Source organism: Andrographis paniculata, unplaced genomic scaffold (genome assembly GCF_009805555.1).
Source record: "Andrographis paniculata isolate CXL003 unplaced genomic scaffold, ASM980555v1 Contig86END, whole genome shotgun sequence".
NCBI lineage: Eukaryota > Viridiplantae > Streptophyta > Magnoliopsida > Lamiales > Acanthaceae > Andrographis > Andrographis paniculata.
Window position 1 is genome coordinate 5,937,276 of NW_026137624.1, and position 11,183 is coordinate 5,948,458.

The following is an 11,183-nucleotide window of genomic DNA, read 5'->3' on the forward strand; positions in this document are numbered from 1 at the left end:
GATTCAACAATCCTAGAAATAAGAGATGTCGATAAATGTTACCAGTTACCATCATTCCTCTGCAATAACTCATCTACGATAGAACCAGCTTTCGAACACAATCTAACTCTGCAGATTTGCCTGCATAGGCTGGCCAGGTTAACACAAAACAGATGCAAAAATATATAGCCGTCGTAATGTAAAAAGATGAAGAAACCACCCATCACTGCTAAACTGGTCAAGATATTATACATTCTTACTCGTGGATCTATTCCATCATCAATGGCTATGTCAGATCCTAGTTCCTACATCTAACAGTTAAATAACTCAATAAATAAAAATGATCGAAGAACAAATTTTTGCTACAATTGGATACAGGAAACAAAATGCACAAACTTCACTCATCGTAATGCTATTTATTGTTCACCTAATGCAGCCATGAGGTCTTGTGGCGATGGATCGAAAATTGGCAAGTCAGTCAGCTGCTGCTTCAGTCGATCCTCTTGAGCACTGCACAACGCTTCAGCTACATCGCATAAATTCGTGATACTCCTAATCACAGCCTCCTGAGCTTCAATCTACAAATTCCAAGCACAAATTGAAGAACCCCCAATTTCACAAAAGAAAATTGATACGAAAAAAATTGAAGATATTTGTAGCATGATTCGAGCTCCTACCTGAGCGAGGAGCTCATCAACGGTTCTCCGGAGGGACGAATCTGAGTCGGAATGTTGTTTCGAGCTGGACGTAGGGCAAACCAGTTCCTGCCGCTCCATGGATTTCGTTCCAGCGCTTTCCTCCAGTTCCTTCAACGTATTCGACAAAATCTCCCACCGGCTAATCTCTTCCACATACTTATCCCTCAGCTTCACCAGAGCATTCCTTTTCCGTTCACGACGGCGCCTCCTCTCCGCGGCGGGATCCGGCGGCGGTTGGACGGCGGACAAAATCGCGGTAGGGTCGAGACGCGGCCGCTTCTTGCGCTTGTACACAAATCCGTCGTCGTTTACCAATTCCCAGTCGTCGGGATCTTCGTGAGCCGCCATAACTACATTCAGCTCCGCGACGGAAAATTTGATTTCACGGAAAATTGGGAATTGTTAAGAGCGGTAAAGTGAAGATCCAAAAAGTATTATATTTCAAAGCGCTGCAGGGGGAATATCTTGAATATTACAATTTCGTCCCCAATCTTCGAAAAATATTAAATCCACCCCATCCCCATCCCCAAACACAGAACCCTCCTCCTTCATCTTCTTCATCTAACAAAATTCCCAAATCCAGATTCCAGTAAACCCTAATTCAACAAACTCCAAAAATGGAGGCAAAAATTAGAACAGATTAGCAGAAACTAAAGCGGTGAACGAATAAACATCAAGATTTTCCGGCAGCAGAAGTGGAATTAGGGAGCTGAATATCCATTCCCTGGAAGTATGATTTCTCCGCCATGGCCAAGCGCTTTGAAAACATTGACCATTCACTGATACACCTCTCCCTTACCTAACAATACAGACAACTCTTTCCATTATTCATTCAGACAGAATCAATGCAATTAATAAAAACCATAAAAACGATTCTCAGTTCTTACCCCCTGCCATGGAGGTCTGCCATCAGATGCCTGACCCTGTGAAGAAGAAAGAATCATTGAAGAAGATGAACACTCAAAAATCCCAAATTACTATCAAATATCTGATCTTTAGGCATTCATGCACACGTAAATTATAATACCTGATTCCCTAAAGAAGGCACTGTTTGATGAACTATCCATTGAGAATCGACGACGCCAATTTTCTCATGCGCCGGCTGAATTCAAAACATCATATCAAAATATCGACGAAGACTGCAACATTTTTCTTACAACAAGCATTCTAACGGCTACTAACCTCGACGCATGTTCGAAGAGCAAAGTCGAGGCCCCATCCATGGATCAAGTCATTCTGCATCAATAACCAACACCTTTTAAGTCCTCGATCCGATCTTGTCTGAATTTCTCGAGTCGAATTGTACCTGGATCATATGCCACACACATCGCCACGCTTTACGAGAGAATACCGGCGCCATGATCTCGACGAACCTGCATTGTCAGAGTCTTACAGCTTAAACTTTTAGGTAAGACATTCATTTATCAGGACATTTCGAATGAGCACATGAACATCATGTAATGGAACGAACGACATTTGTTAATACATTCTCGGATATTGTCTACTCACGCTGCACAGGGCGGGAGACGAGGGTCCGTGCACCATCCAGGCCTTTCCTCGGTGTTCCTGCCAAAAAGTTCGAAAAAACGCCATTACTACAGCTGCACAAGCATCGAACATTTTCGATCTTTTTTGTCGTACTTGTGAACTTCGCTGTCTTCTCGCCTGCTCGTCATCTGCCATGTCATCCCTCCGTACGGCGATAATCCGGGCTGCGATATCTCCAAGCCGTGCTTTCTTACCAGCTTTATGTATCTGATGAACAATCGATACGATATATATAACGGCTGTTAGGATACTAAATCAACACTTTATTGACAACATATAGTAATATATATACAGATAAAATGTGATACAATGCACAGTAAAAATTGTCGGTATATGACAATAGTCCATACAACACATATCATATAGATGTGGCAATTTCGGGCCGGCCCGTCTCGATCCGTTTTTACCCATACTTGGACAGGCCCGGCCCGGTTTGATGTCGGAAAACAATTAAATTCAAATATTAAAGATAGAAATGAAAATTGAACACATGACATACAACTAACAACACAAAAACTAACTATTATACTACTCTTTTATTTTTTCTATATATTTATTTAAATAAATATATTTATAAAAGTATATATTTGAAAATTTATTTATTCTATTAAACAGGCGGGGCCAGGCATGGCCCAACCATCCAAGGTCCGAGCACGGCCCGGTTTCTCGTTGTGCCCTATTGGGCATGGCCCGAAAAACTTTCGAGCCTATTTTTTAGGTCCAAATACGACTTTTTCGTGTCGGGTTCGAATTTTCGGATGCACCTATTTTTGCCACCTTTAATATCACATGACAAAACAACACTGTATGTAATATATATATATATATCAGATGTTTTCGGACTCACTCCTCTGGATCGAAGTTCTCGACTCCCAAATCTTCATCCCAAATGAATATATAATCGTACGGCGCCACAATGTCCGGGTGTAGAAATCGCTTAGCGTACCACCTACAAAAGTCGAGAGGGTTTACGCCTCATTACATTGAAACATTTGGACAACAATCTATCATAGTTACCATTTGGTTTGCTTCCGAGCGCTCACATGGATCGCTTGTTTCGACCACTCGAATTCGTCCCATTCGCTCGTCCGACCATCGTAGTGAAACAACAAGATTGTAAAATTCTCCGAGAACTATAAATCGCCACAAAAATCACCAAAAACATATATATATGTACATAATACTAACCAAGCATGGAAAATGTTAGTTACCTTTTTTACTGCAGCATCGATGTTGTTCTTCTGATCGTAGCCAACCGTAAATGTAACAAGATATCGCGGTTTCCTCGCTACATCCTGCAAAGTTTCGACACACTATGGTAATATGAAACCTTAAAAAGGTTACAAGATGTAAGAGTTAAGACACTAGCCAAGATACGAAAAAAAACTTTGAAATGTCGAAATGCATACCTCCTTGGGATGACCCCATCTTCTCCTAATGTACATATCGGACTCGGCTGCGATTATGCCCGGCGGAAGCCTTTCAGCTCCCCGAGGATTAGTCGGGATCCAAACCTTTTTACGACCAGATAAAAAAGTAATGTTCTAGAGCTTGAGAGGTAGTAAAAAAAATTGAGTATGCGATGCTATTCTTTTTTTTATTATTAATTAGTGAAAGTGTGAAAAAAGTTTTTGACATTTTTACCCTTTGACTTTAGGTAGAAAGTAATTGTATGTGTAATAGTACGTTTGTAATTTAAGTAAAAATTAATGATATTTTGGTATTAGTGTAAGATTACTTTTTCTAAAATAAAAAATGAATACTTTGAAATGCGACAGACGAAAATGGTAAAAATAATACTTTGAAGTGGGATAAACGAAAATGGTAAAAATGATACTTTGAATTAGGACAGAGGAAGTAATAAATGCCGATGGATAGTGTCAAAAATTTTAAAATCAACATAAACATTTTTATTGGGAGAAAATGTTTACCTTAGCTTTGTTGAAATTTAGCAAAGTGCCTCTATGAGTTTTCAAGGAGAACCACAAGTTCAATAATGCTTGAGTCGGGAGAGTCGAGTATTTTTCCTCGACATAAGTAAGATCTATCGGCGAAAATACGCTCGAAGGAAAATTAACCTAGAGAATTCACATTGGCAACATAAGTGTTCTTATAAATCTTCTTGCAAACCAAATTGTAAGAGAATATAATTTTAGTTTCCGCATTATATATATATATTCATACAAAATTGGTCTCATTTTAAATGAGTTTGCACAAATTCAAAATATTTTAGCGCGGCCGTTATAAGAGCCTATATAGTATGAAATAAATGCCCGTGCATCTTAGGAATGCAGTTATGTTGCTCATTACAAGTTGTACGTTGATATGTCAGGTGTAATGAACAATACGACTGTATTCTTAAAATATACGAATATGTTTTATGTCACATAGGTTTTCATAACAGCCACATCAGCAAAATTCGTCAAAATTGTACTAACAAGGTTAAATTTAATCGACATTGATTTAAAATGAGATTAATTTTGCAGGAAATTTGAATTCACTTGTATTGCGACTAGAATATATATATATATATTTCGAGAATTGATAAAGATGTAAGAAATTGAACAATATATATATAACCTGCCTTTGTGAGTGAAATAACAGGAAAGGAAACCCCCAAATAGAAACCGAAGAGAATGGCTACAAAAGCCATTATTATTAGCCTCATCATCCCATTTGTTCTTCTTACATTCAAGCTGTCATCACATATATATATATATATATTTGTACGTATGTATACATCAATATCAGTACAGAAAATGGTGTTATATATATATATATACTATCTCCGTCCGTCTCTAAGGTTCCGTTTACTTTTTGCGTGTAGATATTTGAATATTAATTATTATATCAAAACGTAATATAAATTAAAAAAAAAATGCAAAAATACTATTAGTATCTTATAATACCAAGAACATTTATATAAAAAAAAAAATATATTTTTAATCTTAAATATAATGACGACAAAGAACTTAGAGGCGGACCGATGAAATATATAATTTGAGATTAAAAAAGATTTGGAACTTACATTGAAGTGGAGGATCTTCTTACAGGCGTGCCCATCTTTAATTAATTAATAACCTCGACTTTCACTGCAAATAAAATTAAAATAAATAAATCAATCAAATAGATTCGATTCTCGAATCCACGACAGTGTCTGAAGGCATCATATTGATTGATTGAAATGATCAAATACGTATTTGAAAAAAAGGAAATTACAATTTGCATGCACAATATTAATTAGGGTTACGAAAATCATTGGCTTCGGAAATTCCTATGAATAATTGATACTTAATTAATCCGAACAAGACATGAAAGATAAATGAAACCTGGATTCGATGGGTTCTTGATTCGAAAATTTTTGTCTGTCTGTCTTTGTAGAGAGAGAGAGACAGATCGATCGATCTGTTGTATGAAAAATATGATAATAAGATTTCATTTTATTATTATTATTACTATTTTATTTTATTTTTTGTGGTGTTTGCATTGTTGAAAATGAAGAAAATTGAAAAGTAAAAATTAAAAATTAAATTAGTGTTGTGTAATATATATGACAAAATTAGATATAAATATATAAGTATGTAATGTATTACTCCCTCCGTCACATATCTATAAATATGATTTGCTTTCTGCATAAAATTTTAGAAATATTAGTATTATATCGAGATAAAGTAAAAATAAAGATAATTTAGTTATCGAGATAAAGTAAAAATAAAGATAAAAAGACTAAATTAACCTATGATATAAAGATAATGATATTGTAATATATTGTAAATTCGAAGATCTTTTACATATAGAGTTTGATTATGTAATTGGGTGTAAACTTTTATTTTATTTTTAAGTATGTGCTTAAAATTATCTTTGATTATACCAACTTCATTGATATAGTGAATATTTACTTTTTGTGAGGCCGACATAAATAAACACTATAATCATATGATAATTATTATATATATATGTATAATTATCAAAATAATAATATAATCATATGATAATTATTATATTATATATATAATTAATTTTCTTTTATATTTGATCTTTATTATAACAAACATCAATTTCCCAAATTAAATCTACCATATAAATTTCAAATTTCATAAAAATCTCAACAAAACCTAACCCTTCACATATTTATCTCACTTTATAAATATGATCAAAATAAACATCTTTAAACACAAATAAACAAAAAAGAAGAGAAAAGAAAAACTCATTGGCCAACAGGAATGATCATAAAGGTAAGTAAATATACTTTTAGTTAATTGGTTTGTGTTATTTTAATTTAAAGTTTGTATTTGTTTCATATAATTCAAGTGTCTAATTTAATTTCTATTACCATGAATTGAACATATGTGTTAATCCATCTTATTTATTTAGATGTTATATTAGAAATTATGTATATGAAAAATATAAATATGGCGAAAAATTATCAATTAAAAGTTCAAATAACGCACTGCAGAACATATATTACATTTAAAATACGTGTTTTTTAAGTTCCCAATAAAAATAGATTCTTAAACCTGTAGTAATTCCGAATATAAAGGGTTTGTCTGTTTGTTTTGTTTTTGTACGTTAGGTACGAGAAATATAAAATAATATAAAAATAATAATAATATGTTGTATTGAATTTTTAATTTTTTTTTAATGAATTGAGTAATATATATTGTATATATATATATTATATTCTTTATAATATTAATCTAGGTCCAAATTTTTTTGATAGAAGAATAAAATAAGCAGAAGATTATGGGCCATCTTTTGGACAAACCCATATGCTTTATTATGCATTGGGCCACAACATCGGCCCATTCTTGGAGTTGGGCTTTCAAGAGAGAATCAGATTGTGTTTGTATTGTGAAATTATTTAAATTATATTTTTTATGCAATAGAAAATTATATATTTAATATAAAAATAATAAATATATAAGATATATTAATTAATTTATTTTTTTTAAAAAAAATGTATTATTTTTATAAATAGAACGCACCTTCAATCTCTTACTCTAGCAATTATTTATTTATTTGTAATTTTTAGAGATTTTTTTTTTTTTTTTTTTCTTAAGATTCATATTCAACGAGCAGCATACTAATCATCTCATCGAATACCTTCAACTGTACAGCAACTGCATGTGCTGCTGCACCTCTCTTCTTGCCCAACAATCGTATCTTTATGACAATATAACCAACTAAGAATTAATTAACAAAGTGTCTTAATTAGACAATCACCAAATTAAAAATCTTAAATCAAGCATATTGTGTGCCATTCTTCTTTTTGCAGCCCAGAAATTCCTTTTTTTAATTTTTTTCACGAGTTATTGATGAGTGCTCGCAACAACTAAAAGAAAAAGTCCCTTTTTCAATGAAGAAAATTAAAGCTACAGCCCTTTTTCTTGCCCTTTATAGTTTATCCCATCTTTTTATTTTTATTTAATTTAAAATTTTGATTCCTTCTTTTTTATTTCTTTAGATTTCTGAAACTTCTTCGACTGTTCGTCCCTCTTCCCCAATCCCCCAAAAAAATAAATAAATAAAAATAGAATCTTGCAATTTGGGTCTTTCTAATTTGCAATCTGTTGCGTGTCTTTTTCTTTCGACAAATTATATGAATGGAGTTGTTGGTGATGATCAACTACGTGGTGATTATCTAAATTTCAAGAAATGCAATTTGTCAGCACGACTTTTTTTTCATTATTAATTTGGGTCTTTCTTTAATCTTTACACGTTTACTTATCACCCTTCTTTTTTGTACTTCAAAAAATATTCGATTCATTTTTTTGCTAATCATTTTGAGGGCTCCCCTCAATTGTCTGTTCTCCGGCAAGATCGATTCTTTTAACGTTCGTCGAGCTTGATGGGAAGCAAAATCTCGTGCCTAAGGAACGGGAGAAGTTCCGAGCCGGCGGTGCAGTCGAGTAAGCCGGCCGGATGGCATCTTCATCATAAGCAAGCTTCGTTTTCCCGATACGCTCAAAATTACCCGGTGCCGGGTCCTTATTCTCCGAATCGATCGTATACTCCTACATGCGACGACCCGACTCCATCGCCGCATGCACCTCTACGATACGACATGACGGATGCTCAAATGGTCGCGCCGCAGAAGAAGCTCGACAAGAGGTATTCGAGGATCGCCAACGAGTACAATTCGTTAGAGGAGGTAAGTTAATAAGCTTATGCTTGTGCTTAGTATTTGATGGGATATAAATGGATATTCTAACATCTATCGACTTTCATACCTTTTTTTGTCGTAGGTGAGTCAGGCGCTCGCGCACGCCGGTCTTGCATCGTCAAATCTAATTATAGGGATCGATTTCACGAAGAGCAACGAGTGGACCGGTTCGTTTTCTCGACTACTATAACATATACTTGCATAACAATGCAGGTGTTGGAATATCGCTAAATTCGAGTCCTGTCTCAGGCAAGAATTCGTGCAACGGTCGAAGCTTACATCACGTCGGGGATGGCTTAAATCCTTACGAGCAAGCGATTACGGTGATCGGTAAAACCTTGATGGCCTTCGGCGATGACAATTTCATCCCCTGTTTTGGATTCGGAGATGGTACTGCTGTTTTTTCTGATACTTATAATCGATTTCGCCTTCGAATCATAATCGACTTCCTTCGTTTAACCTAATCTTCGCAGCATCGACTCAAGATCGAGACGTATTCAGTTTCTACCCCGATGGCGCACATTGTAACGGATTCGAAGAAGTCTTGCATCGATATAGAGAGCTCGTCCCCAACCTAAAACTCGCAGGTTTGTACCTATGGCGCGTACCTGTATCATTCATCGAACTCAACTCATCTCTTGATCATTTTGCTGTAGGACCAACGTCGTTTGCGCCAATAATCGAGATGGCCATGACTCTTGTTGAGCAGAAAGCAGGCCAGTTTCATGTTTTACTCATCATCGCCGATGGACAGGTAAGCATTTAACTCGATGTTTTCTCTCATTCCGATTCATTACATCGTAGTAATCGTTACCATCATCCACCTAGGTAACTCGAAGTGTCGAAACTGAATTAGGCGAGATGAGCCTGCAAGAGCAGGAGACAGTCGACGCCATCGTCGAAGCTAGTAAGTTGCCGCTATCCATCGTTCTAGTCGGGGTCGGAGATGGCCCTTGGGACACGATGAAGGAATTTGACGACAACATCCCTGCACGAAGCTTTGATAATTTCCAGGTCAGTCTCATCTAACCGTATACGATACCGTAAAACATACTTCTGTAACTTAAGCGTTCCTGTTGCTGCAGTTCGTCGATTTCACGCGGATTATGAGTAAGTACGCGAGCCAAACCCGAAAAGAAACAGAGTTTGCGCTTTCTGCACTGATGGAAATCCCGTCGCAATATAAAGCAGCGGTAGAGCTTAACTTGCTCGGGTAATCTCCGCTTCCCTTGTCGCTTTCGCTATCTGTCAAATAGTTTATTTACGATTTTCTGGTGGGGTAGTGGATGGAAAGGAGAGAGGGTAGCTCTTCCTCCTCCATTCTCCGGGAGTGTCCCGAAATTGTCGACTGCCAGCTCCAGTTCATATTACGAAAACAGAAACCATGTCCACACTGATGCAATTCCTTCGTCTCTGATATCTGTATACGAGCGACAGGCAAGTATATACATACATATATATATATGCATATTCCTTCGGGTACTTAGCTGACATGATTGTAAACTGTTGTTGCAGATTTGTCCCATTTGTCTCTGTAATCTGAAGGATTTGGCTTTCGGCTGCGGCCACCAGGTAATGAGTTCGTTGCACATGTTCATAACTGTGTATAGAGATTCATCTGCTGATACTCGTCCGTGTACATTTTATGACAGACATGTAGAGAGTGCGGAAAAGATCTTCGCCTATGTCCAGTCTGTCGAAGCCGGATCGAGACCAAGATACAGCTCTACTGACCCTCCAAATCCATCTCCTGTACAGACGAAGCCATTAAAACAGAGACAAATACACATGTACATTGTACATACACACAATGTAGGAATTCTATTGAATTTCAGCAGGTAGATCTACACTTACTGATGAGATGATCGGCCAGCGGGGTGGGTGGGTGGGTGGTGCATAACTTCGATCTCATCTTCTTCAATGAGATCAAACCAGTCATTACAGGACTCTTTTAATGTCCTGCCAAACATTCCTTTATTTTTCCTGTGAAGCATTGGCTGTCCTGTTCTGTCATCAATTAGAATGCTAGCTAGCAACTACACTTCATTCATTCGTATTTTTTTTCTTCGAGTAAAAACAAGTTATTTTATCGAATGGGACAATCGACAGCCAACCAACCAACCAACTACCTAGCCTGGCCCTGGTAAAGGCAATCAATCCTGTCCATAAATCGACAGATCTAATAACCACTTAGATCTCCAAATAATGGATGTGCATATATAAACAGTAGCCAGGCAGGCCCCTATCCTTCTTTCTTGGATGCATTCATTTTCCCAGCTTCTCTCCATCACTGGAGCAATGGCTAAACCACTATCCTACCAGAGGTTGGAGCGGGAGATGTGTTCCGATGATGACAATGTCCGGGAACATGTCATCAGCGGATTAAGGAACTCCACCCCAAGATTCAGAAAAGTGCATATGAAGAGGAAGTTGAGGATAAAGCAGTTTCCAGGCAGATCGACAAGAAAGCCGAGCTTCCTAAAGATGGCATGGAGTAAGTTGTGCATAAGATTTAAGGAATGTCAATCCCATTTCGGAGAGCTTTTTGGGGGGAATTATCTCTTCTTACGTGTCACTCCAACTATGCCGGATTCTAAGAGTGCTGATAATGGTAGACTTTTCGTCAAGAATGTCTAGACCTTTCTTTTCATGTAGGGTTCTAGGCATACATTCTATTTCCAAGGATACTTCTGCTTATTCAATTTCGCTTTTTAAGAAGTACGAAGTACGTGTTTTACATTTGCGAATGAATAATTAAGAGCATTATGGTTTTATCCCTATAAGCTAAACTCTTA

At 36.5% G+C, this 11,183-nt stretch overlaps 4 protein-coding genes across 4 annotated transcripts; 2 read left to right on the forward strand and 2 right to left on the reverse strand.

Annotated features, from left to right (window-relative positions):
- Positions 1–138: 138 nt before the first annotated feature.
- LOC127242068 (uncharacterized) lies at positions 139–5,288 on the reverse strand. The gene is made up of 14 exons (XM_051261399.1): positions 5,277–5,288; positions 4,157–4,303; positions 3,635–3,739; positions 3,437–3,520; positions 3,243–3,358; positions 3,073–3,174; positions 2,319–2,432; positions 2,187–2,243; positions 1,984–2,050; positions 1,860–1,913; positions 1,705–1,779; positions 1,565–1,600; positions 657–1,476; positions 139–557 (listed from the first exon to the last, which is right to left on the reverse strand). The coding sequence occupies exons 1-13, from the start codon at positions 5,286–5,288 to the stop codon at positions 1,351–1,353; spliced, it is 1,095 nt and encodes a 364-aa protein (XP_051117356.1). The 3' UTR covers positions 139–557; positions 657–1,350.
- LOC127242067 (uncharacterized) lies at positions 396–1,025 on the reverse strand. The gene is made up of 2 exons (XM_051261398.1): positions 657–1,025; positions 396–557 (listed from the first exon to the last, which is right to left on the reverse strand). Exons 1-2 carry the CDS (start codon positions 1,023–1,025, stop codon positions 396–398), a joined length of 531 nt encoding a protein of 176 aa, XP_051117355.1.
- A 2,445-nt stretch (positions 5,289–7,733) lies between the features above and the next one.
- LOC127242441 (E3 ubiquitin-protein ligase RGLG2-like) lies at positions 7,734–11,157 on the forward strand. Its single transcript, XM_051261984.1, has 10 exons — positions 7,734–8,376; positions 8,471–8,555; positions 8,638–8,778; positions 8,862–8,975; positions 9,045–9,142; positions 9,217–9,402; positions 9,474–9,601; positions 9,672–9,825; positions 9,904–9,960; positions 10,041–11,157. Exons 1-10 carry the CDS (start codon positions 8,074–8,076, stop codon positions 10,119–10,121), a joined length of 1,347 nt encoding a protein of 448 aa, XP_051117941.1. The 5' UTR covers positions 7,734–8,073; the 3' UTR covers positions 10,122–11,157.
- LOC127242069 (uncharacterized) lies at positions 10,687–11,025 on the forward strand. The gene has a single exon (XM_051261400.1). The coding sequence runs from the start codon at positions 10,687–10,689 to the stop codon at positions 11,023–11,025; it is 339 nt and encodes a 112-aa protein (XP_051117357.1).
- Positions 11,158–11,183: the final 26 nt, after the last annotated feature.